This window comes from Taurulus bubalis (genome assembly GCF_910589615.1).
Source record: "Taurulus bubalis genome assembly, chromosome: 6".
NCBI lineage: Eukaryota > Metazoa > Chordata > Actinopteri > Perciformes > Cottidae > Taurulus > Taurulus bubalis.
In genome coordinates this window covers 16,469,989-16,497,943 of record NC_136594.1, presented here as the reverse complement: position 1 = coordinate 16,497,943, position 27,955 = coordinate 16,469,989, and the positions used below count along the sequence as shown (strand labels likewise).

Here is a 27,955-nt window from a genome sequence, read left to right as displayed (position 1 = left end):
ACACACACAGCTGCTCGGAACCATGACAGAAGATGACGGATACAGTTGTCGCGGAGGGACAAGTTAAGTTTAGAGATGGAAAAAAGGTTAATTCTGCCAATATTCCTCTTCTTTTTTTAACTTTAAAAATGTCTTTCCATTATTAAGGGACAACTGTAGGAACTTACTCTGTCATTTCTTGATTCTTTACAAACTTCTCCACAGTGGAAGACTCGGTGTGTCGTCCTTCGGAAGCCCTCTCCGGTCGCAGGTATGTGGCAAACCACTTTTATTTTAACTATCATCTTATTATTCACACTCAAACTGCACATTTACACAGCGGCAGACAATTTATTTAATCCATCTGTATCATTCAGTACTAATCCCATTCGCTGTTCTGCTGTTAAACTAATCAACTTGCCAATTGGTCTCTTTGCTGTGCGCCACAGGAGCACATAAAGCCACATATCCGTGTCAACATGTGGGGATGTGTTGCAATAATAAACCAGCTGAACTGAAATATTGCCTGTGTTTAATGCCGGTGTCCTTCAAATTAAGAGTCTGAATATACAACTTTTTTGTGCTAGTTGGATACGTTAATCATATGAAAGCTTTCCAGCTAAAAACGTAAACTGTGACATTTCCACACAGTATCAGAGGATTCTCTCTATGAGCTTGTCAGGAAAGGAAAGCAGCATGTGTCAAAACAGGATCGAGTTTCACTTGAGATGCTGTGAGGATAGACGCTGCGCCTCTCAACACGAGAACATGTGGCCATGCAGTAGCCTACTGCTGTGCCCTTGAATAAAGTGTGTAATACTCGGTCTACTCGGCTGTGTGTGTGTGTGTGTGTGTGTGTGTGTGTGTGTGTGTGTGTGTGTGTGTGTGTGTGTGTGTGTGTGTGTGTGTGTGTGTGTATCTTCATGTGTGTGTATTTATGTCTTTGCTTTCATCACCAGCTGTGCCAGTGGATCAGTTCATTGTTGTAGGGTTTGTGATCACAGCTGTGCCATGAACACAGACAGGCATGTAGCAGAGATTACATTAAAAGTGACTCTGTTGTCTTCATTCTGCTGTTAAGCACAACATTTACTTTTAAGCCTGTCCATCCTTAAAGCTCCTCACTCTGTGTGTTTCTGCTCCAGACTGTCTGTCTCTGCTGGTGTATAAGGAGAAGAAGAAAGGGAAGGAGAAGGGCAGCGGCCACAAGGAGAGGCTCAGTGTAACACTGGAGGTACGTTAAGCTGCAGCAGACCAAAGTGCAGATGAAACACACTGGTGGGGCAGCTTTATTACAGCTCTTTAGTGATGGTGCATCACATGCTTTCTACTGCTGGCACATGTACAGGGAGTAGACCAAATGTAGATGCCACACCGATAGATAAGCACTTGAGGGGGTCACAATAAGTAGACTTATAAAAAGAATACAGAATAAAAAAGAATATCAGGAATACAATCTCGGTGTAATATACTGTGCTCCCTCAGGGGATCTGTGGCGTGGAGCCTGGGCCTGGGTACGATGGGGTATCCTACACCCTCTCCATCCTCTGTCTGGCACACACGCTGGTCCTGGGCTTCAACAACCGAGATGCCCTGCTGGCCTGGGATGCTCGCGTCCGCTACAGCCTGGGAGAAGGTCAGTGGTTTGGCCTAGTGTGGGTGTCACAGTCCTGGGTGCTTGTTCAAGGATGTGATGTGCGAATGATTCATGTATTTGATACAGAGAACTGCAAGTTGGATAACACACATCAACCAATTCAAGGTAGTTGTTTTGCATCAGGTTAGGTTTTGTGTTTGCAGTAAGTACCAGAAGAAGCAAGGATCTCAAAGAGTTGCATACTGCTGAAAAGGAGGTTGTTTATTTGTGATACAGCAGTACTAACAACCCTCTTATTAAAAGGTATTTGTTTGGTGATTGGAAGGTTGATTCAGAACTAGTATCTAACATGTTACGTAATCAAGCCTTAAAGCGACATTGAAAGGTTCCTCACTCCTGTCCTCTATCTTCAAAATTTGCTGTCTCAACTTCACGCCTTTCTTTTCAAAGCGATTAGCTGAGGGACAAAGGAGAAGGGTTTATAATGTCCACTCGTAAGAAATGCCAAAATACACTGAATCCCATTATGTGAGGGAGCTCTGTTGGAGTAGCATTTATACAAATTATTTGATTTACTTTATCATTTTAAGTGTAGTTTAGCGAAGCAAGGTTTTAACAAAATACTGCAACTTATGGGTCATTTTTGGTGTTGTATTTTGATGTGCCCTTCCTCTAGCCATTACAGGCTTCTTCTGCACTGAAGAAGTTGCAAGAAGAGCACAAACATTCACCTTTTTCCATTGGTAATTACCTGCTAAATTCTGGTCTCTTTTAAATGAACTCCTCCACCTGCTGTCTTGAAACCGCTCAAAAAAATATTTAACACAAGCTTTTTATCTGTTGGTAAAATCTCTGGCTTTCAATTATAAGTTAGCAGTAGTTGCCTAAATATTATAATTTGGACCCCTCACAAATAACTTTTAACTTCTGTCCAAACTTTCCTTTTTATCTTGTCTCACTGCGAAATGTCCTCTCTATTATCATGAATTTTAATAACATATTTAAATAACTCCAGCCAGATTTTTAGCTGTACTTCACATCAAAGTGAAGTGAGTTTAATTTACATTTTTGTGCAGCAATATGCACTAATGTCAGTACTTATATGTCTAATAGTTTTCCTCCTCCTTCTAAAATGTCCCCTGTAAGATATTTTTGAGGCTCCATAATTGCCATAATTACATATTACGTCTGTACTGTTCCTCTATCACTTTATCTCCCCTTGAAACTCACAAACTTCAGTTTTTCTTATACTAAGAGCTTATGTCAGAGAACATCTTTGCAGCTCAATAACAGCAAATCTGTTTTTTCCTGTCCTCCTGACAGGAAAGAACAGCACAAATTCCACAGCACATTTCATATTTTATCTTCCAATGAAAAACCCACTGCTATGAATCACAATTTACCTATTTACGAAATGAGCAAAAAATAACAGCAAAATGAGCTCACTTTATTATGTTAAACTCATTGAATATGAAAGTGCTTTCTGTAAATATTCAGAAACTCCTTATTTTGTACTAATTCATGTTACATTAAATGACATTTCATTTAGCTAACGCTTTTATCCAAAGCGACTTACATGTTTGCTCTATACACCGTAGACACAGCAACAGGGAGCAATTAGGGGTTAAGTGTCTTGCTCAAGGACACATCGACATGGACTAGCAGAGCCGGGGTTCGAACCACAGACCCTCTGATTGTCGCCATGTTTGTCTTGTAACTAAAACGTCACTACTTCATTATTTCTTCTAATTTTTATTTAGCAAGTTCTACTAATGATATTGTATTGGCACATACTGTATATATCTGTACATACTGTTTATTACTGCATGTGTTTGGCTGTGAGAGGGAGAGACAGACCTCTGCACGAATTGCAGCCAGTAGATCTTAAAGAACGACTTAAAAATCTTTACCACAGCAATCGTTACACTTTACTTGTGTTCAAGTGCTTGCGTGTGTGTGAGATATGTTGGTGTGTTGGTTCTTATGATCAATAATACATCAGTTGTCTTTAGGCCATTACAACAGACTGTTTGAAAACCACATACCCTGGCCTCTACTCTTACCAAACCTTTACTCTCTTCACCTTCAGTCCACAGGTTTAGTGTCAATGTCGAGCCAGGTACCAACCTAGAAAGCGGCCCCGCCTCCCTCCACCTGTGCAACGACCTATTGGTCCTGACCAGAGGCGTCCCACCTGTCGTCATTGGCCACTGGAAGTTGTCTGCGTTGCGTCGATATGGTGCGGTGCCAAATGGCTTCGTGTTCGAGGGGGGGTCTCGCTGCGGATTATGTGAGTAATTCTTGGCCTGAGAAGGTTTTACTGCGGTGTGAATTTAGAGAATGTATCCTGCAGCCAAGAAGGGCAACACCTTAACACTAACAGCTGAATAACAGGTTTGGGCAATGCACAGCACGTCCCTGGCTCTTGTTGTTGTTGGTCTATTTGGCTTATTTGTGGGTCACTGCTCAAACCTAGATGCCATAGGGTCAGTGTAATTTATATCAGAGCTCCATTAGAACTTAACTGTTAATGTCATATTTTGAGAGCAGTATTTAAGAGCTTCTTTCTATGTTCTCATTTTACACCAATATTCAATTCCTCATTGGCAGCACCAGTGATGAGACATGCTGCATTTTGCATAATCAGTGTGACTCAAACCTCCTCAACACTGTTGCTCCTCTTACAGTATTAAGTATTAACTATTAATCATCTTGGAAAGCAGAAAAGGGAAAGTTATAGGTTTCCGAGATGAAAAAACAATATTTTCTCACTCAATGAACATTAAGATTGTTGTTGCTCGATTTCCATATAAATGGAAATAGAGCAAATAGAATTTTTTCATTTTTTAAAGATACCCTCAAATATTGAGAATTTTCTTGTAACTCCCTAAACCAGTTACTTTCTCAATGTGATTTACAACCAATGCAGCATAGTCGTCGAATTCCACTTTTTTAAAGGGCTTCCTTTGGATACATAAACACTGCTGAAAGGATTATCTTATCTTTAATTTCTCTCTAGCACTTACAGGTTGATAGGTGCGAGTGTGTGTGTTTGCGCGCGTGTGCACGTACACGTGCACGTGCGTGCAAACCATCTCATGGCTCCTACAGGAATAACCCTGAGGGCCAAAGGGTCTGGTTTCAGTGTTTTGATGAGCAGCATCTATAAATACCAGCCTCCCCTGTAGTGGTCACTCATCCAATCACATCGCACCTGTTAGCTGGACTGCTAATCACAGTTTTCTCCTTTCGCTCATCTATATATTTCCCAGCAGCCCCAGAGGCAGTAGAGAGAGGCCCTCTTGGCATGGTGCAGAGACAGAAAGAGAAAGATGTGAGAGTCAAATTGACAAGTGACATTCCTTGCATGAGTGCTGAGTGTTAGCTTACATTTTTACATGTTTATTTGTATTTGGCGAGTACATGGGAGACATACCATTGCTCTGCAGTGATTTATGGAGTGTTGTTTGGTTTCACCCAAAGCAGACTTTCTTTTGGGTAATAAAACACAAACTTGCCTGGTTACAGTCGGGTTTCTGACTTTGCACATTACCCAAATATCATCACTGCATTCCTGTGCACTTCCCTCGAAGCAAATGCAGAGCAATATGGCTAATATACTGTCTTGCAAATGTCTGTCCTGGAGTTATGTTGGACAATGTACAGCTGCTTTGTGTGCAAATGTAGTAAGTATTTACACGAGATGGTCAGAAGATAGTCAGTGCAAAGATGTGCAAATAGTTCAGTACAATCACTGAATAATATTAGGTTCCATTTTTTCTTTTTCCTTTGTTCCTTTACCCTCTCAGCTCTCTAATTTCCCTTTAGACCTTGTGCAAATCAGAAAGTTGGTTCATTGGTCATCTAATGCTGTGGTATAAAAATATTTTAACCTTGACAACCACCGTGCTCTCTGCTGCAGCTGCACTTTGAAAGTCAGCTGTGCATCGGACGATAAAATTTCCGGCTGCAGAGTTGTAGACGTACACCACAAGCCTGGCAACGCACTTCATGACAGACAGTCCTGTGGGACGGTGGGCAGTCATGCCGTGCAAAGACTTTTACTCGGCACTAATCAGTTGAGCGTGTGTGCCTTTGGTTGCACAGTACTTCAGCTCCCATTCAATGTGATAATGAGACCAGGGTGTTCTGTAATCAATGATGCCTGGAACGGAGCAGTGTTTCAGCTAGACGGACATTTTCTGGCTTATCAGATCCACACTTTACATTACATTTCACTGACGCTTTTATCCAAAGCAACTTATATTTTTGCTCTATACACCGTAGACACAGCAATGGGGAGCAGTTAGGGGTTAAGTGTCTTGCTCAAGGACACATCGACATGGACTAGCAGAGCCGAGGCTGGAACCACCGACCCTCTGACAGAAAGATGGGCATGCTAACCACTGAGCCACAGTCGCACATGTTCCTGTTGACCCTGTGATACACACACACACACACACGCACACACACACACAGGTAGTTTTTATTGTGTATAGATTATTACGTTATAAAGCATTTTTGCCTCCGAGTGTTCTTTTTTGTTTGTCCATATTCATCCAGATAATATGATTTCTAGAAGTACAAAGTCAAAGTCAACTTCATCTACTCTAATGTCATCAGACATAAAGGCGAGAATAACCCAACAAGGTTTAAATGGCTCTGACTCTACACCTGTTATTAGAAGTGTTTAAGCCTCTTGGATGAGAAACGTCAAGCCAAAACAGCTGTCCTCCTGCTTTTGGCTCATTACTCTCTTATATTATACAGTATATGTCATTATAATTACTGAAAGTTGCCTATGTGGACAGATATGATGAACATTGGTCCCAAGCAGGCAGTAATTTGGTGTGCCTGTTTAAAATTTGACAGAAAAGCTGCTTCTTTCTCTATTTAGTATGATTTATTACTGCTGCAATAAGAAAAAAAGACCTGCTTCTTTCGAGATGAGCGTCCATGCAGCTCCAAGGACCAGATCCAACAAGGCCTCTTGGTGTTCATAACAAATAAAACATAATAATTGCCCTCCAATGAACTGGCCCAAAATTGAGAAATAATGTATTTCATCCCGATGACTCCAAATGTTTTTTTTCTTTCTAATGATAGAGTAAATCTCCTTTTGTTTAAAAGGATATATTGACATTGACCTACAAAGACAAAAGGATATTGGCAAACAATGCAGAAAACCATTTCTAAAAGAGTATAATTTATTAAGTTTAATTATACGTAAATATGCACGTACATTTACAAACGTCAAGAAGCTTTGACCGATCATTCTTAAATTGATACTCACAATCACGACCAGTTTGCATAAACAATGGATTATGTGGGCATATGGAAATGAGCTTTGATATATAAATATATTGAGCATTGTCCCTGTTCACTAAACAACAAAATTGAAATGTAAGATAAATTACTTTGTCACTATGAGGGCCCGCCTTCAGATTACACAAAGTGACTGATAGCGGCTGAATACAGGGACCATCCCCTCTTGAGCCAGCAGTTTGTGGTGCTTGTTTAACACCTTAGAATTGTCCACAGAGTATTTTTTTATCCACAATATATGAACTCTTTTGCTCTTGTGGTTCCGTGTTAGGATGTGTTTGTGTTTACCTTTAGTCTGATTTTGATGTCTGAATGGCTGAAGATGTACAGTCTCAGTGCTTCGTAACCTTGTAACTTAAACACCTTTCTGACACAAGACTGGATTCACAAAGGCCAGCTTCTCAAAAGGTTCTCTCAGTTCAGATGAATCATTTGGATTATAAGAGCAGAGCATCTTTTATTAGTTATTGTGAATTCTATAGTTCACTATTTAAATTCCTGGCTTTCATACAGGCATCATCTCAGTTTAGAGCCTGATATCCTCCGTGATGGTATTTTCATACTGCATCTGCTCCCGTTGGGAAAGGCTGACAGAGCTAATAAGCAGCTCAAGCATCTCCACTGACTGGAGGAAATACTATAAGATACATAACAGCTAATGAAGTGAACCGGTTCCATCATATTTAATGCTCAGTGATGATTCAAAAGAGAAACTCTTCATTTGTTCAGTTTGAAGAACTAAATGGTGCTCTGAAAGCATATTTTAGTAAGATTGAACACATACTTAATACATGTAAATAAAGTATGTAAAATGAGACCTTTGATGAATGAGATGGATAGATGCCTTCACCAGAGTATTCAATGCTGTTTTGGGATCTTTGGAATTGTCTTTAAAATCGTTAATGCAAACTTAATTTTTAACTCTGAAACTTTGAAATTTGTTAATTATATTTAAAGCAAAGACACGTAAGACTGACTTAGATGTTTCTGCTCTACTTTCTCAGCAGTTTATTGTTTTGTTTTATTAGCCGCAAACTCGGTACTACAACAGATGTAAGGGCTTACTTTGTGGCTGTCTTTTCAAAATCTCAGCAATGTGAGATTGTGATGTTTCATGATTTTTATTTTATTTTGCTTGTCTTGTGTTTTCACAGAATCATACCTCTGTGTGGGTTTGATAGCAGAGTGGGGGCTGAATGAGAGTTTTATGTAACTTTTAGAAGAAAATGCTGCTGAATCAAACAGCCTTGGTTGACAAAGTCTTCACAAAAGCTTTATGGACCTCACTGAATATTGTTTGGCGTTGCTCAAGGAGGATTTTACTCAATATGTCATCATTCACTTCAACTTTTTTTCTTTACTCTGCCATATTCCCCAGCTCGATAAAACTGCTTCATGCTGTTTGCTGATATATTCTCCTCTCATCCATCATAGGCTTATGTCTCTCGTTGATGATGATGTTCATCTCTCTCCCCATCCATCTTTCAGGGGCTGGTGTTTTCTTCTTGTCCTGTCCCGAAGGAGAGCAGATCAGTTTCCTGTTTGACTGCGTTGTCAGGGGCATCACCTCCGGCAGGACACCTCATGGCCTGCGACCTGCCCGTCCAGGTGGGCATGCACTCACGTGAGCATGCAGCATGCACGCTCACATTGACACATGCATGTGAGCGGTTAAAAAAGAAAATACACACACAATATGCCTTCAAACATAATTACCTACAGAATTATTAGAAAAAGTGACCCACGTGTCTGAACTAAAACAATCCATCACGTTGGTATGTGACTTTGTGACCTCCATTATAAAGGTTTACCGCCTGTTTAGTGTGCGTGTTTAGCATTTGTGTCATGCACCATGCTAATGGAAACACCACATGCCTAAAGCCCCGAGGGTTACCGTGTGGATCAAGAGGTCATGCCTTTTTGTGTGATTTGTGAGCTTTTGTAACGGACTGCTAATTTCACAAGCATTTCTGAGACCACAAATATGTAGACAGAGGCTTTTAATGACAGTTGGAAAGAGAAAAGGACACTCTGACAACTCCGTAATACCTCCGAGTAGAGACAGAGACAAGGCAACCTAACTGTAATACAGTAAACACACACACACACACGCACACACACACGTACTCACACATCTCAGGATCTGTTTTTTGACATGTGCCCCTTTTTTGTAAAGACAACTTGACCTCATGCAGGTTAAATTGGTGGAGAATGGATGCCATCATGGAGAAAAGTGACATGTAACTCATTTTGGCTTTTTATTGTTCCAGACTGTTCAAAGGGGGCAAAAAGAGGCTGCATCGTCAGCAGTGAAAATGTTAAACCTCAGCCTCCCTACAACATTTATTCTTGTGTCTGTCAGCCTGCGTCAGTCGGCTCTGAGGCCCACTGTAACCCCTCGACATTCAGTGCAGTGAAGCAGCTATAATTAGTGTAGACCAGCGATGTTCGAAATGTTAGCTGACACCTCACATAGCGTAGTGAAGAAACTTGGCATCTGCACGTTAGCATTAGCTCCTGCACTCCAGAGGCAGATATCCAGGGGTTAGGATGTTCACGCGTATACACACAAACACCTTGACACACACACACACACACACACACACACACACACACACACACACACACACACACACACACACACACACACACACACTATGTATAGCAGGCATTAAGTGTGTAATTGGTAGGGCACACTAACTTGATGATCGAATAGATAGCCGAGCCGCGTTTGACCCCCTGGGAGAGGCTACATTTACAAGTTGCACACGTCAAACCTCTTAAAGACGAGGCTGATGCACACAGTAGCACCTTTACGATTACTGCCTTAATATTTCTGTTGTATTAAGATACATAACAGTTGTTTGGTCTGGTTTAGTGCCATTGGTATTTCTGAAAGGCATTTTAGGCCACTAAGGTATGTTTTCACACTTAATGACTTAAAAAAGAAAAACATGATTGACCTTGAATTATTTCTATTCAGGTTTTTATCTACATACCTGGGGATAAATAAAGTATCTATCTATCTATCTATCTATCTATCTATCTATCTATCTATCTATCTATCTATCTATCTATCTATCTATCCACCATCCAAATTATAGTGGATTCATTCATTCCAAAGCCTATTTGGACCAGAGTCAAAGTAATATTTTTACTTTGAAATGTGACAAGTAAACAATTTGCACATTAGCTGAATTAACACAACCACGTGATAACCTGCCAACCTGTCCAGGGCCCCCCATGTCACCATGTAAAGGAAAAGTGGTTACATAATGGCTGGATAGAAAAGTTTTAAGATCAAAAACAAAACAAAAACTGATGGACAGTGGAAATTGGTTTCAATGTCAGCTGAGTGCATATAACTGGGCCATATTGTCATTATTCTCTTTGCTCACACACTCTGAAGGATGTGTGTTTTTGTGCTCTTTTTGTGTTTGTGCATGCCTGCATGTTCTGCAGATCCCAATGCTGATCCAGTGTCAGCTGAGGAACGCATCAGCCAAGAGGCGTCAGAGCTGGAGAAGAGACTCAGCATGTTGTCTCAAAGCAGCCTCGCAAGCAGCACAGGTACATTGCACGGTTAGCTTCACATCCTGTATATCCAATGTGTGACTCACTGGCTCTCTGTAATATATCAGATGGATACTATGTGGCCTTCAGACACTTGATGAACATTTGAGGATTTCTTACTCATCATTGCTCTTGTATGTGTCTGACTACGCAAAGGCTTAAGAACTTTGTTATGAGTCAGAAATGTGAAGTCAGTTAGAGGTCCCGTGATTCATTTTTGCTGACTAAATTCAGAACTCAGAGAGAGTTTGGGAAAAAACAAGAAACAAAATTTCTGACTAAACTGCAAAATACTTGAACCGTAGGAAGTGGGAACCGTTAATTAAAAACTTATTTCACAGTGTCATAGTAATTTGTATCTGGAGCCTAATTAAAGACATGCTTTATATAGTAATCATTAAATGTTCTGTGTGTATAACAGTTTAACTTGGTGGTCGGTGTGTTTGTGTGCAGATTGGTTAATAAATCACTAACAGACAAGTGGCATGGGGAAACATTCCTCAAGCAAATCTGAAGCAACAACAGGATCTAATAACTTTCTCGCCCTCTTCAGCTTACACTTACAGCTGTAGCACATCTGTTGCCGGGGACGACCAAAGCAGCATCTCCAGCTCCTCCTCCAGCCAATCGGAGGCGAGCTACGGAAGCAGACTCCCGTTTTGGGTGGAGCCGTTGGCTAAACCGCACCTCTCCAGCGAGGTGGCCTCCTCGAGCTCCTCCACACTGAAGGCTTTGACCAGTTCAGATGACCGGCTCTATGCCGCTGTGATGGGAAGCTCGGGGACTCGCCCGTCGTCCGCCCAGCTGCATCCTCGGGGTCTCCATGACAGCGGGCGGCAGAGCTCGTTAGACAGCGGGATTGGGATAGCGACAGGCAGCCAGTCGTCTTACTCAGGGAGCTGCTCCTCATATACTGGGAGTCTGGACATGGCCAGCCAGGGAGGGGAGGGGGAGTTTGGCTCTGTGGCCAGCCTACCTGCTCCGCCGCCTCCTCCTTCTTCACCTCCCGCTGTTCCTCCTCTTCCTTCTCCTCCTCCTCCTCCTCCTTTTCAGTCAACACTTACCCCAGAGCACAGTTCTGCTACCTCCTCCTCCCCCTGCCCTTGTGTCTCCAGATCTTGCTCTCCTGCGTCCCAGAGCCACAGGGAAGAGTATCAAACTCCCAGCCTCCTAAGACTGCGGTACGACACCCCGAGAAGTCTGCTCAAGACCCTGTCCCTGAGGGAACCCTCCAACCACGAAGACCCCCCTGAGCTGGGCCGGTACAGCAGGATCAGTGGGGATGGATGGGGTAGTCATGGACAAAGATTAAGCACCGTCCCCACAGGACCCAGGGCTCAGCATCAGGCCATCATGCAGCGCTCGCACTCCTGGGGCAGTGAGAGGGTGCCCCCTGTGGACAGTGAGGGGCGGGCCACACCTCGACCCTTGTTGGTCCCTGGAGGCTTGGTTTATGCAGAAACACAGGTAATGGTATTCTCACACTCCGTCAAAACAAAACAGATGTATTTATGTGATGTATTTAAACCCCTCTTCATAAATCGGAACACAAACCAGTTATATATCACATATATATTTTACAAAGGCTCTTTCAGTGGGACCAGAGAAAATGTGCTTTTTAAAACATTTTCATAACACTAGAGTCTTAACATAATTTATTTAAATACATGATAAGAAAGTACAATGCAAGAAAATGGATTGTCTTCAGCTCTAACAGTGCTCGGCACTATAGAGAAATGATCAGACTCTTAAGTTCTCTTTGGGAGTTTTGCTTCTTTGCTAACATTTGCATTAAGTGGAGTCTTAATGAAATAAAAGAAAATGTTCATGCTAATCACTTACTCCAGCCTTTCGGTTTACTCTCAAAGATCCTAAGTTCTCCTTTATGTCTCTGCTTCCCCACAGTGGTATTTTTTATCCTTGCATTAATAAATGGGATTTTATGCAACTAATCATTGTGCTAATAAATTGGGATTAGCTCCTCAGCAGAATTGTGGTTTGGAGGTTGTAGAATGAGGAAGGAATCGCGGTGAGTACCGGTGATATCGGCTGTCACAGATGTTAGGCTGTATATTCTGGAAGAAAGTATCTGTCTGCTTTTTGATTTGCTTTCACCAGGCAACAAGGTTGAATGCACTCTTAACTTTGGGGACATGTGGTACTCTGTTGTTTTAGTATGTTACATCCGTTTGATCCTAGGGAAGATTTTTACTTTTAATACGGAATTCAGAGGCTCTGCACATTTCGGTCCAGTTTTGGGTAAACGTATTTGATAATGAAGTCAAACTTTAGGCCACTAGCCCTTTTATCAGGGCAAAAAGTGCCATCTGTTCCACTCCCATCTATCACCAAACACAGAGGTAATGTGAAGATATTAGGCCCGTGCAAATCAGTATCTGTGATTTGGGGTTGTTAAAAAAAACAAAAACCTAGCTTTTTGTTTTTCAGAAATGTGTTGGCAATCATGGAGAAAAGTCTTGATGGCATTTTATTCACCTCACACAGAGGTTCAACTTGAGTGTCTCTTCACTTGTCCAATGCTTGTTTTAATTCTTAGCAACTTGGGGGAGGAGGGGATTTCTAAATCACACGAGGTCCCCTGGTAATACTAGTCCTAGTGCGAATAAGGCTTAAGTGTCTTTTAATCAGTCTACTTTTCTAGAGTTTTTCTCCATTTGGCCTTTTGTAATTTCAAACTTTGCTCTTACATAATTTTGAGTGTTTGTGACTCATGCACCAACAGTTCAAGCAGCAATTACATGCTCTCTTCACATACACACTGCTACTTGCAGTTCAACCTAAATACTCGGGTGTCTGCCTTTTTAATGGAGCAGAAAAGCAGGAAAAATCTATACATAAACATACTGTAATTTCTCCATAGAATATACTTGCTATTCTGACTCAAACTGGGGGTCACTAGCATCATAAGCCATTAGGACCACACTAGAGCTAACTTTCTAAGACCAGACAGCTCGTACTGTACTAAAGCCTCATACGGTCGCTGCCATCCCGCATCACATGCCTCCTCAGTTTCTTTCCGATGGGCAGTTTAGCCTCCAGTCCAAGTGACTTGGTGTGTCTTTGGTCTAACCACCTCAGAGTGTGGAAACATGGTGAGAGGATTCAAACAAATACCAAAGCCCGGTCCTTGTCATTGTGAGGTGACGGGACCACCCGCTGAGGCACTGAACCGCCAATATAAAAAAACAAAACTGGAAAAAATGAACTGTGAGTCTCCATCTCAAACTTGTCTGGGGCCGGTGTTGTTTTTTCTTTGATACTTTTGTCAGAAACCTCAAAAGCCGTCAGAAGAGACCTCTCCACATGTCGAATGTCGAATTAATTTTCTGATGGGTTGTGAAAAGCACTTCCCTCTTCAAGCGAGTAAATTGTCATCAGAGCAGGAGAGGAAGCAGCGTGACTTGTGATTTCTGACAGCTTGTGTAGGAGTGTGTGTGTTCATTGTACATCATGTTTATGCTGGAGAGAAAGTGCGAAAGGGGCCAAAGAAAGTGAATGAGTAGTGAAACTCGGAAGAAACATTGGAGAGAAAAATCCTGTTGTATGAAACAGAAATTACTTTTCTTTATTCATCATTCCTCGACTCTGAAGTGTCAGCGGTTCAATGCGGAACAAACTACACATCCTTCATGTTGAATAATGAGTTGATGCCCGAGTCCACAAGTTGTATTATGTACGCTGAAACAAACCGTATGACAGAAAATATTCCTGATGCTTGAGCCTGCTGCAATATTAGCTGCTGTGGGTGAGAGAATAGTAAATTGGGACACACATATTTCTCATGACAGAGCCAGCCACCCTTTTGTCCGTTGTCCTCCACCTCTAAAAACGTCAGCTCTGTATCAACATGTTTTCTTCGTCTCTTGCACCACTTCCTTCTGTTTTGCTCAATCTTTTTCTCAGCCTCTCTGTCCTGCTGCTTACGATCCCAAAACTAATTTCTAACCAGTTTGAGCAGTTGTAGTTTCCCCCCTTGTAGCCAGTAACAATGTTGAATGTTGCAGTAAAAACCCTGAACCCTTCCTCCACAATAACTTCTCTTGTCTCTCCAGTGCAGTTATGGTTTGGACAACTATGTTACACCAGAGCAGTGGCGGTCAGCGAGGAACAGGTGCTTGACTCAGGTATCATTCGATTTATCTATTAGTTCCAGGTCTGGAGCCATAAAAAAAAACTTTTTTTTGCCTAAAGCTTCACTATGTAACATTTGAAAGAAGAAAGAAAATTTAAATTAAATTAAATTCATAATCAATAAAACACACCCTTGCTCATTGAAATAATCCCAGAGGTTTTACTATTATATTCTTGTATAATCAGTAGTTGCTGCTACATTTTTTAAATCAAAGCATGGTTGAGGGATTGCATTCACACAGCTGAGCTTTTTACCTGTTTAAACCGCCATCGACTGCTTGCGCCTTAACCGGCCCCCGTGTAACGGTACATTGCCACTGTTTTCCTGAGCTTTAAGGAAGTCTGTTTGACAATAATTTACAGCACTGGTGTTCGTTCAGTCACCCGTAGCCGAGATTGGCACTCAAAGTGCACCTTTCTAGTTCCCACTTGTGGCTGCAGTTCAGAAGTTACATTATATAACATGTAATATGTTCTTCCAGACAAAATCTGAAATTATGTATTTGCCTTTTGTTTTCTAGGTTGCCAACTCTCCATCAAGCCGGCCCCCTTCTGCAGATATACAAGGTGTGTTTGTATTTGCAATTAGTGAACTTGGGTCGTTCTCAGTGGTGGTAAGTAACGGGGTACGTTTACTCGGACACTGTTCTTAAAGGAGAAATATGAATATGTTTGCAAAGTCGTGTTTTTCTTTGTTGGTTAACCCACCCAAATATAATGTAGAGAACATGTAGACTCGGTGTCCTCAACCTGGCAACCCCTGTCCGCAGGGTGTGGAGAGACATCTCCCTCAAATGTTTCAAAATGTGGACTGCAGCACCCATTTTAAACACTGGCTGTCAATGTTATTGCTCCTCTAAGTGCATTTTGGAGGTACTTGTACTTTAGTTTTTTGTAGTACTTCTGTTAAATGCCACTCTATTTCTAGTCTACAACATGTCAGAAGTAAATATTACATTTATTTGGAAATTCAGTTACTAGTTTATTTCACATTTAAATAGTTTATAAGATAGGATACGTTGCATAGATAAAATACTGCTTACATGTATCAGTAATACAATACAATCTAATACAATCATGTAGCACTGACGGGGACCATTCTACATTTTACTGATACTACATAAAAGAACATACATTAGTAAGATTTGAATGAAGAATTTTCCTGTAATTTTTACATTGTTTTATTGTAATAATCTGCATACTTTGCTTCCAGATCTTTCATTCTGTGTGAGAGAGGAGCAGGATGAAGGTCTGAAGAGGTCAATGCCCTGCTGGCCGCCCTCTGCCCCTCCCCGTCTTGCACTGAGCATGCAGAGGCCAACATCAGCCTGTGGTAAGAAAATCACAGACTGTCTGTTTTCAGGTATGACTCATTTGTCTGGTGTTTTTATGCATACTATTGACGACTATATCATAACTTCTTTCAATGTTCTTATTTTAAAATGTATTCTATGACTCTTAATGGCCTACTATACCTTTGTATAACATACTATAGTAGGAGTTTCCTATTTTTTTTAATGAAATACTCTACCATGGCCCTATTAACAGACTGCTATATTGTGAGCTTGTTTAAAATATTTTTCTGACCTCACTGCTTACATACTGACTGGTGGGCAACCAGCTTAACAGTGAACCTTTTTGGATTTCTCTTCAGGTATTTTCCAGTCTGCTCATGAAGTTCCTCCATCTGCAGCCCTGAGCACTCGGCCCCCTAAGGACAGCCTGATTAATTATGTTAACATACCCATTAGCGCCCTAGCAGCTACAACTCAGGGAGAGCTGCTCTACACAGAGCCCATCTCAGCTTCCAGTCTGCACAGTGCTGTCAGAGGTATACAGCTCTGCAGACCCAGCAAGAACACTTAAATAGCCATTTCAGAGCTCAGATTTTTTTTCACGCTACTGCTTCTGCCAACCATAGGCATACTCAGCATTTGTTTCATCGGAAAAGTCGAAACAAACAACTGCAATATGGCATCTGTCTTTCTAATTCACTGACTAAGAAATAGATGACACTCTACATTTGGTTGAGCGCATTCTGATCATCTGCTCATCTCTGCGTACGTGTGTTTCATTTGCAAATTTGAAGGAGGGACAGACCACTAAACTGAAAAAAAGTGGAGAAACGATTTATTCGTGAAAAACAAACATATCAATGACTTTCATAGACCAATTTACAATAGTTTAAACATAATACAATTATAAGCTGTTAATTGGCAAAGCAAAGCTGTTTCAGTAGTTTAATGCATTTTTACAATTCCATTTCATTATTGGGTTAAAGTTATATTCCAGCTCTACCAATGAAGTCACTGACAATGCATGCGACAATTTGAGGTTACAGATGACATAATGCAAACGTCTTCCCTTCTCTCCCCCTTCACCGACCAGACGCAGGCTCCATCAAGTACGCCCACCTCGACATCACTGCCATGGAAACGGCTCAGAGAGTGGGGGCGGAGCATGTTCAGGGCCGAGAGGACCGGCTGACTCAGCTGGAGAGCAGGCGGCGAGGGCCGCCAAACTGACTCTGCAATACCCAACTGACACTTCAAAATAGTTTTCATTGCTGATTCTTTCCATCTCCATAAATAAGATGAAGTGCTTAATTGCAGTTGATCATAGCAATCATTGTTGTACTTAAAACACGCCCACAAAGAATCACTCAGATGGTTATAAAAAGCCTTAATTATGAGGGAATTGTGTAAATACTGATAATATAGGTATTAAAAAAAGATTGACAACAGCTGTAATTGGCAAACTGGAATTTTGTTTGTAGATTAAAATGTTTCCAGACTGTTTGGATGTGGCACTATTTGTTGTTAGGAGATCAAGCCCCCCCTTATTGCACTGACATCGACTGTTAGACAAGCAAGCTGAGGCGCTCCACATCTGGCCCTGAAAGCATTCAATTGAAATAAGCATCGCAGTTATAGTTTAGATTTAAATTACATTAATCCAGGCCCATATGTGGCCCAGGCAGGACATGATTGAGTAACTAGGAACATTATTCATCACAATAATGTCTCTGGTCAGTATTGATGAACAGGAAACCAGTTTGTTCTACATTCTCACCTCCCTTTTGATATGATCAGGACAAATTGTCCAACATTTGGCACTAATTTTATGGAGCTGGAGAGTCTGAGGAGACGAGTAGAAACAACACAGGAATGAGTTATAGCCTGTTAATGGCTCTACAGGATTTGTAAATAGTAACTGTTTTTATCTATGCCAAGACTGAGCGATGTTAAACTATGTTTTTTTAAATATTACTGTTTGGATGTTGTTGGCACCTGTATCTTGCACATTAAAGATTGCTGTTATCTTTTCAGGTTTTCTTGCTGAATCTGCAACGCATGCTTCATTTTAAATTGATTAGACAATAGCACCACAATACTTCAGCAGACTGAGGTATGTGTTACTCCAGTAGCAACAGCCAATATTGCATTGGTGACGGGTGTGGACAAATTGGTCAACAATGGGAAGTACTAGTGCTGGTTGGCTGTTCCCCGGGACCTGAACCATCCCACACCTGCCATTAGTTGTACCAGACTAGTATGTAAACGGTTTCATCTTTCCATATGTATATTATGTACAGATACACGATTCATCGATTCCTAAAAGAAAAAAAATAATCAATGTAAAATAACACTGGAAAAGTAGAAAACCAATTTATTTTTTTCAGTAGAAGGGGAGCGTTGTGGAAGGAAGTATTTCAGTTCAGTCATGATCCGAGCCTCTCAAAGCTCATTATGCTCAAGTCCCTCAGGGGAGATCTTGTTGGACAAGTCCTGCATATGTTTCTTCATCTGAAATCAAACAAATACATCATGTGACCTTTTGGTTGTAGACGTCTTGGCAATCTCACAAACACGCTCTACATTGGCACATTTATCTATCAGAATAAATTTAAATAGAAACATTACCTGGAATACAAATAAATAAATAAATTGTGCCAATGTTTAGAAATAAGGCTTTTGAAAACTAATGCCAAATAAATTATCGGCTTTATCCTAGTTATTTTGGTTATAAACCTTTTCTTCTGATGACCACAATGATTTGTGGAAATGGTATAACAGGGTAATCACGTTCTTCTTTTGAAGTTATGGAACACTTTCAGCCTTTTGTTCACTACCAAAACAGTTGAGTTGCAAGTCTATGAATAAGACTGCTTTTCTACAACGGGAACAACAATAAGTGATTTTAACCTGTGTTTTCTATTTCTTTGTGACTGCATTTTCACAGCACTATAGCAATGTTTTATTCATGCCCACTTTGCAACACCATTAGTTTCTTCAGCAGGCGAGCAATTGGACAGTAGCTTTGTGGTGTTTGATAGCAAAATATAGTTAAGAGCCAACAAACTTGTTTGTATTCCTCCTTACCTTGTAACCCATCTCCCTGGTTTTCTCAGCTAGAGTTTCGTACTTTTCCTGGTTCCTCTTTATGTGCTCTTTGTCACCTAAAGACTCCACATGTCGCAACTTCTGGTGGGAAAGCTCCAACTGCTCCTGGTAATGGCTGTGCTTCTCCACCTTGGTCTCAAAGTGACGCAGCTCCTCCTAAGTGAACAAGGAAAGTAGGGCGGTGAACACAGAAGGGCTTCAAGTTCAGTTACATGCCGAATGGAGACAATTTGCATCTCAAGTACTGACTAGAGAGGAAATGTTACTCTTTGACACAACTGATCTTAAAGCTAGATATGCTTAAATAGAGTAGACATTTAAATTGGGTTCTCAACAGTGGATTTGGGACAAAGGGTGAAAGGAGCACAATGAGAGATGGGCAAGTGAAAATGTGATCAGAATAATGTGCACTTGAGGCTTTACGGCTTACCATGTACAAGTAGTACTTAGCTCCAAAATACACTACAAGAGTGTATATAGTTGTGTAATAAGATTTAGACTGTAGCACCGTGATAAAACACAAAAGTATCCAGAAGCCTGTCACCAGCAATGTATGAGCTACCTTTAGAGAGTCCAACTCGTCGTCGGTGAGGTTCGCTCTCTTGGCAGCCTCCCAGAGTTCAATCACACGGGGCTCCCGAAACTCTACAGAGGAAGAAACAACAGACACCAAGATTAAGAGAAACACTCCAAGGAGACAGTTTGGAGCCTCACTAATACAGGCACACTCAAGAGGGGCTTTGAAGCAGCAGCAGATGTTTTATAAGAAACAGCCCTCGTTGCTCAGTATTTGGGAATATACACAATATGAAAGATTTCATTGAAATCTCTACACATCCCATACGATGACATATTTTAGAACCTTTCTCGACATATACTATTATATGACTTTTGTTCAACATATTATTCTTAAGACTTTAAAAAAGAATTGTTGATAGGCTATAATTACTTTTTTCGAGATACTATACTACAATTATTTAGGGTTCCCCTCTGTTTACATTGTTGGTCAGTGAATAAATGAGTTAGAATTCTGATCATATTGGACTCTTATTTTTCTGTGCATTTTGGATTTGGGTGGGTATGTTTGCGCCAAAGATCTGTTGCTTTGTCTCGTAGTGGCACTTCACATCGCCGCTTTTAATGATCGCCACAATCTCTGAACATGAGACAAACTGGCTGTGGCAATAATAAATATAAGAGTCCATTCCTGGTTAAAGGCTCTGGTTAAGCAGTCCACTTTTATCTTTTTGTGAAATAGTCTGACTCATACTTTTTCCAACTGTTGGGTCTCCCCCATGTGTATATGGCATTTGAGTCGAGGGCGAAGCTTATCCAAATACACATGTGATTGTAGTGTCGTGTCACGTGAGATGGTTTACAACGCTTGTGCTTCCTGGATCGCTGAATGAGTGCCGTAAAGGCTAGAAAAGGTTCAAACAGAATAATTCTCAATTATCTATCGGTTGTAGGTCCAGGGACAACGGCGTCTGGGTCTGTCTGTTAGTGACCCCTGGGCTATACTATGACTTCCTTTAACATAAATTACTACAATTTTTCTCAACATATAACTTTTTTTTGACATACTTTTTCATGACGCATTTCAACATGTTATATATTTTTTGGGACAGACTATTCTATAACCCCTTTATGACCTTTTCCTGACTTTTTTTTTAGGCCATAATATACTATTTTAATGACATTTTCACGACTTTTAAAATTTTATATATGATAAATGTTTTCCACAAGTTAAAAAGCACAATGACTAGCTGGTTTACCCAAATAGATGCAGTGATTTGCGCTAAAAACTAAAAGCACAAAACGGTTCAATTAAACTGTAGCATATCAACCCTGTGAGATTAAGTTTGAGATAAATGCAGTGTAAGACTGAGCTGCACAGAGATACACACGCAGTAATCGTAAAGGTGCTACTGTGTGCATCAGCCTCTTCTTTAAGAGGTTTGACGTGTGCAACTTGTAAATGTAGCCTCTCCCAGGGGGTCAAACGCGGCTCGGCTATCTATTCCATCATCAAGTTAGTGTGCCCTGCCAATTACACACTTAATGCCTGCTATACATAGTGTGTGTGTGTGTGTGTGTGTGTGTGTGTGTGTGTGTGCGCGCGCTCTCTCTCTCTCTCTCTCTCACCGCTGTCTTCAGTGAAGCCCTCGTGGCTGAGTTTACGGAGGCGCTCAAAGCCCTGGTTGAGGTTTCTCATTTTCTGCTTCAGGTCCGTGTGCTTCTGATGCAGCACATGCTCTTTGGCGTCACCCTCCAGGGACGATATCACATTCTTGTGTATTTCTATTGAGGCAAATAGATGGAGAGAAACAAGAATCCATAAGAGAAGAAAGGAAGAAGAAAAAACTACATTTAATAAAAAGGTGAGGTTAGTGCTATATAATAAGAAAGGAAAATGTCAACTTTTTCTAACATTTCACAGGCCTGTCTTTTTCTTCATATATCACATTTATTTTTCCATACCAAACCATGAATAGTTTATGAGTCTAATCTCATCGGTTGATACCACAAAGTGGTTATGAAATACCTGCCTGTCTCACCATAAGAAAAGGTGAAGAGGTAAAAAGCAAACAAATGCCAATTGCACAACAGTCGACATTTGGATTAATGTTACGTGTCAGTGTTGTGTTCTCTCCTCCCCTCTTGTTTTCCCCCACAGTAACAAAAGAAGAAAAAAAACAAGGCAAAATGGAGACTGGGTAAGGCAGCAAAAGTGTGCATGATTGGAGGTGATGGTGTTGTGGACACTCCCCTCAAGGCAACTAGTGATCGGTTCAATATTTAAATATATCAGACAAGCAGAAAAACACCCCTGGCTTGTACGCTGTGGAGCGCTAGTAGCAAAGTTTTTGCACAACGAAAACAGCTGCAAAGTGTCAGGCATGTTCTAAACCTGCCTTTCCTTTCTGCGTCTATCTGAAAAACAGTCGGTCGGGCTTGTCAGCTCAGCTTAAAACTCACAGCTTGATGTGATATGACAAACACTGATAGAGCGCTATGTGCAGGTTGATACATTCCACAAAACTGAACAAGCAGACCGAGAGCATTTCTGACTCGACTGATTTTTGGATGACTGACCTGAGCATCAGCAGAATAGATAATCAAATGAGGCTAAAAGAGGGTGAGAATGTGTTGATCTTTGCACTAATTTACTTTTACAGGGCAGGAGTAAATGAAGATGAAACACTGCAAAAATGAAAAGGTTTCAGGTCCGCCTAGAAAAAAAAAAGCACATTCAGGATGATCATTTCTCTGAAATGATCCAGCTGTAAGGACTAACCCTCTCCCAAATCATAGCACAATATGTGAACAGTCTCTCTGCAAAGGTTGACTTTGACAAAGTGAAGCAGAACAAGGTTTTGAATTGGTAATACGTAAAAGGTAATTTTGGACGTTATTCTGGTATGGGCTTTGGAGCAGAACCATGATTACACCTGTATACAAAACATATAATGGATAGCAAAGGGGAAGAGGGGGCGTAAAGGCTCATCAACTTGACCTCCGAAAGTAGTGTCACAACTAAGCGGAAGTGGTGCGACACCTCAGCAGCAGAGCAAATGGGAGTGGTTGACGTAGCTCACCTTCCGTCCTGCTCACAGTGTCCATGAGGATGTTGTACTCGTGGGTCTTGTCCTTGTGATGCTGGAACTCCCTCTTCAGATTCATTAACTCCTCGTTGGAGAACTTCCCTGAGCTCTGGGCCTGATCGGGGAACAGCCATCGTAGAAGGAAGTTAGTCTCAAAAGCATGACAGCAACAGACATATGGGATGGAGAAGAACGACAGGTGGTGTTCCACATAGAACCACCGCTTGGTACAAATCCTTCACTAGATGTTTCAGAAGGTTTCTGGAATATATACACATCACATCTAAACACTCAATCGCCTGTCAGATCACAAGATGACCACACCACTTTATACACAGAATTAACTAATATTCTTTGTGTCCATTTTTCTTAGAAAAATATAATCTAAAGATTACAGTTTTTATTGTTAGCAACTGCAAGAAGCAGAGATTGTTTGCATATAAAGGAATGATGAGATGAATTATTATAACATTTAACCCAACTAACAATATTTTTTATAGCTTTCTTTGCAAACACAAGTGCGTTGTCACAATATAACTTTTCAACTCTGGTCCTTAAGCAACTTCTGACTTGATTTGTGTAATTTGGGAAATTCTGACAAAGCTACAGTATGACTTTTCTCCATTTTCATTAGCTGCATACTTCGTCTCACAAAGTTCCTAAAAACACAAGAGCCCAGTCCCAGTGTTCCCCCTAAGGGCTCAAACATCCGAGTCTTCAGGGATCACCTGGTAAGTGGAAGAGAAGGTGAGGGCTTGAAATGGTGTGAATACAAATGGGACAGCACTTCGCTGCAACATTACAGGTTACCATGATCGTCTTCCAGGCTTTTGCCTCACAAGATCAGGTAATTGGCAAATAATCTATGTACTTGTTTTTGTCTCTGCTTGCATTTCTCTGCTCTCATGTGTTTTTATTTACATTTCATCTTTAAATTCCTTAATGTTTCAGTGTAAACTTAATATGTCAGGCTTTGTTTCCCTTTTTCTTCTAACATCTCAGGCTTCCATTAGTAACCCTGTGTTTCACGTCTCATTGCTATGAATTGTGGGTAATTCCCTACGGCAAAGTCTGCAGAAATGCAGACTTACGAAAAGTGTTCAGAAAGGGCACAACATGTCAGTGAGAGAGCCCTCAAACACTCGACGACTTGGCAGTGGGACAGCCTTAAACCCTCATGGACTTTCCGGAAGTGGAGTGCGGAGATTTGGAGCTTTTGAAAATAATGTTTTAGGCACAAGAGTGCAGCTACTGTGCCAAATACAAAAGCACTACTGATGCTGCTGGTTAAGAATCTTTTCGCTGCATTTGGTTCAACTGATCTCAACTGAGGGTCGTGTGAAAACTGAGGGTCAATTTGTTTTGAGCTGATTTGAGGATGATGTCTTTATTTTATCTAACAGCCGAGGTATATTTTCTTTAACAAGTAGTAACAGAGAGCAAAAGGTCCCACAATGCCACTAAAAAAAATGAGGGCATAAATCACGGTACCATTTCCAAAAATATTTTTTTTAATTTATTTTCCTTCTTCCTCTGCACACATACACACCTTGTTCCACAGTTTGTCCAGCCTTGGATCGTCAAATACGTCTCCCTCGTTGGTGTCGTGGTCCTTCAGGTGGTTGCTCTGTAGTGGCCGAGTGTCTCTTTTTCCATCCATTCCATATTTGGCCAGGATCACTACATAATAAAATATAACAGACGTTTTACTAAAAAATGCTTTAACTGCTGCGATAAATGATCCTAACATGAGCCTGTAAGGAGTAACAAGTGAGGCAGTCATGAGAGGAAACTGTTTGGTAAGTATGAACATCTAGAGTGACTAAGACACATACATTCATCATTTAAGAAAGACTCTCAAACATTTCACATTAAATATTACCCAGAGGTCCACAACCCTTGACAGCAACTCATTAATTCCAAAGCCACAACACACATTTTGTAAAAACAGCAACGAGGACAGCATCTCTAATGAGTCACCTGCTGAAAACAGAAACACACTTTTAGAGTCAAGGAATCCAACAAGAGCTTATCTAAACAAACTAACGTCACTTTATTCTTGACACAGGGAGCGAAGAGTAGGTCATATCCAATGTGCTCTGCCCTTATTATTCTACTGCAGGAAACTGTTGTTGCAGCCGCTGATTCAGCACCATCTCAAACAGTTGGTAACCCATCAGTGTCACTTATTAACTACTGCTGTTTCATTAGGACAGTGTCCACATGCAGGCGGCTCATTTTAAATCTTCATAAACAGGATGCAAGCACTTGTAGACGATCTCTACGGAATGGTTACTTCACATTTTACAGGCTCAGCAGATGCTCTTGACCCGAGTGATCTGCAATGTGTGCAAACAGTAAAACAAGCTCACATTCCCAGAACAACCAATTTACAACAAGCAAAGTGTCAGACTTTGTCTCTCGGCATATCAAACGGAGTATCAAGAACAGTGTGATGAAAAGAAAAAAACAAGGAAAGATAGAAATGACTTTTGAGCCTAGTTAGAATGACTCATGGACAAGGACTTGATTCAGTGGGGAGAAGGTGACTTGAGGTCCTCCTTGAGAGTGTTTGTATTAAGCTACAAAGGAGAGTGACTCTGCTGCTCTGCCTAGAGCTGGAAGGTATAAGGGAAAGGGAATAAAGGAGGGAGGTGCAGCCCGAGCTGTCAAATGGGCAAAAAGTATCCACTGGCAGCGAGTGGCAGAACGCTAAACAGACTCCTGGTTCATTGCCAGCAGGTAATGCATGCAATTTAATATAAAAATGTATCATGCACAGCATATTCTCACATCTGTACCAATTCAAATGTTGCTGGTTTGCCAAACTGAAGGTCCTCTAGACTGAAAGTACAAATAAAGTGTGCACCGTCTAAATTTGTCTCCCTTATCAGTAGGTTTGCCAAACTAAAAAAGTATTTTACTTCATGTTGAAAGCTGTTTTTGGAATCATTATGATGGGCATGATCAACAGGGGCACATAATTGTGGGATGTTTTCATCCTCTATTGACCACGAGCTCCATAATCACATGAATACATGAATATGTCTTTGAAAATGTGTATAGTCATACCCTTTGTATGCTAAATTGATAGGCTAAGACTTTTAATATAGAGTACGGATAAAGCTACAGTTTTAATTTCAAAAGGAGATTTTGCCAAGAGACGTTGGAAACAGTCCTTGATAGGGATGAATAATTATATTTTTTCTTGGCTGATGCAGTACAAAGTAACACATTAGTTATTCTACTAGCCAAAGGGTAGAGTTTATTACATAAACTATGATCTCGAGAACTATGCATTTAATGGTCTGTGTTCCAGTATTATTTACCCTCGACCTTGAAATGCCCAGTGACAATAATTTAGTACATAAACGCTAAAGAAAAGTGCTTTATCATTAGTTATATCCTCCGTTTCTTGATTTGGGTGAAGATTCACACACTGTATTCTTCGACTAAAACAAAGCTCATCTCAATCTGCGGACTCAGGGGATCTTTTCAAACCACTGGATTTAAATGAAAGCTCCAACTATGTTTCGCACTAAACACAATCTACACTGTTTTAACCTGTAATCTGTCAAGAAGATGCGATTTTCATACAAACTACAATGTCCAAGATACAAGGTTATTCATCTCCTCGGGGAGACATCAGCATCATTTTCCAACAATGATTTAAATTCTTAAAATGTAGAGCTGGCCAATACCTTTTATTTTAAGACAATTATGTAATGTTGTCATATAGCGTGTACAACCACTAAGAATTTGCATCAACATTCTGTTGATGAAACACACAAAAATAAATTAAGTGTCTGGAATATACTTTAATAATACCAGATTTTTCAGCTTGGGCGCTTCTTGATATTTATGCCATTTTTGCTAGTTGGTGAATACTAATATTCTGAATAATATTCTGCTGAACTCAAACATTAAAAGCATAATTATTTGACAAAATCTGAAAATTTTCACACATAGTGACACTGTGGATGACTACATATTTAGGGCAGACGACTCTACAGTGAATTCAGAACAACGCGGGAAAACAGTTCAACTTATGGCTGACTGCACCAGCGACAGAGCGGTCTCACCATTGAAGTTACGTCGGAGCTGGGCCTCTTTCTCCCCATTTTCATCCAGCCCCTCTGCTTTCATCTTCTTCCACTGCAGCTCATCTTTCTCCTGGATCTTTAAGTCACTGTGCAGCTCAGCATGACGCACTGGGGACAACTGCATCTAAAACCAAAATAAGAGACAACAAGACTGTAGTTAGACAGAAGGGGTGCATACGTTTAGGGACAGAGCAGTCGAAGGAGTGAGGACACCAAACAAATGGAGACAGTGAAAGCGCATACTATATGACAGCTGCGAAATATGCTTTTGGAAGTAGTGATCATTTTATTAATGTTAGTGGAAAGTCTCAGGACCCAGAACAACTTCTATCTAGGTGGAGCTGGAAACAGGCTACACAGTTTAACCAAATATAATCTCCATTTGACCTTGATGGCAGATTTCCAAATCGTATTCTGCAGTGTTGGGAAAACAGGGCAGATCAGCAAGGAGAGAATGCTGCCTGCTCTTAGTGAGCAGTCAACCTCAACTTTGGGAAATGTCATTCTGATTAAGGCAAGATGGCTGAATACGTTTGGTGAATAAAGCATGGCATACTGGAGAAGAGTTGTGCAACTTTACGTTTCCTGAAGGACAGTATTGAAGTCCACACTGGTCTGCACCTTGGTGCGCGTGGGGTCAGTCCACACTAAGCATCAACACTTTCTGATTAACTCATTTAATTTCATTTGTGTGCAGCATATGCATTATTATAACTTCAGTTAGCATACTGCAAAGTATAGCAACACGCAGTACCATGTTTTGTTCTACAGCTTCTTTGCTGAAACGCTAAATGTATAAAGACAAACTAAAGGAAGTAAAGGAGCGCATCCACTGCTCGCGTCTATCGAGCTAATTACCTAATTAACCTGCGTGCACTAAGGCTGTATCTTTAATTAGGCTTAGGAATGTTCTAACTGAACTGTGAAAACTGCAGAAGCCAAACTAAGACTGCAACGTTCACGTTAGCTGACGTCTCTTCACTGACCCACGTTCGTGCTGCACCGTACAGATAACAGCTCGTCTCGTGCACCTACCCGTTTCGCCTTCTCCCACACCTGGTTCAATTTAGCGATCCTGAACTCCACCTTCTGCCCATCACCACCGCTCGGTTCGGGCTCGTTAGATTCACGGGAGTATTTCCCGGCCATTGCACCCACACCGACGCACAAAGCGACGACAAAACACCGCAGCTTCATTCTCAAAACAACTCTTCACGG

General features: G+C 41.0%; 2 protein-coding genes across 5 annotated transcripts; one reads left to right on the top strand and one right to left on the bottom strand.

Moving 5' to 3' along the window:
• Positions 1 to 32: 32 nt before the first annotated feature.
• On the top strand, positions 33 to 17,151 carry dok7b (docking protein 7b; the record flags this gene model as incomplete). 4 transcript variants are annotated; one of them, XM_079220243.1, is made up of 13 exons in its annotated part: positions 33 to 86; positions 205 to 250; positions 1,125 to 1,213; positions 1,465 to 1,615; positions 3,666 to 3,866; positions 8,390 to 8,509; positions 10,364 to 10,471; positions 11,028 to 11,941; positions 14,548 to 14,619; positions 15,148 to 15,193; positions 15,840 to 15,959; positions 16,281 to 16,457; positions 17,015 to 17,151. In XM_079220243.1, 13 exons carry the CDS (start codon positions 33 to 35, stop codon positions 17,149 to 17,151), a joined length of 2,235 nt encoding a protein of 744 aa, XP_079076369.1. The 4 variants fall into 4 exon arrangements, 3 of the variants coding, with proteins under 3 accessions (XP_079076369.1, XP_079076368.1, XP_079076370.1); XM_079220242.1 differs by having other exon boundaries at positions 15,840 to 15,989; XR_013771017.1 differs by lacking the exon at positions 17,015 to 17,151 and having other exon boundaries at positions 14,553 to 14,619; positions 16,281 to 16,392.
• lrpap1 (low density lipoprotein receptor-related protein associated protein 1) lies at positions 16,740 to 27,934 on the bottom strand (the record flags this gene model as incomplete). The annotated part of the gene is made up of 8 exons (XM_079220245.1): positions 16,740 to 18,432; positions 19,009 to 19,185; positions 19,592 to 19,674; positions 21,175 to 21,330; positions 22,629 to 22,749; positions 24,184 to 24,314; positions 26,717 to 26,861; positions 27,773 to 27,934. The coding sequence occupies 8 exons, from the start codon at positions 27,932 to 27,934 to the stop codon at positions 18,364 to 18,366; spliced, it is 1,044 nt and encodes a 347-aa protein (XP_079076371.1). The 3' UTR covers positions 16,740 to 18,363.
• Positions 27,935 to 27,955: the final 21 nt, after the last annotated feature.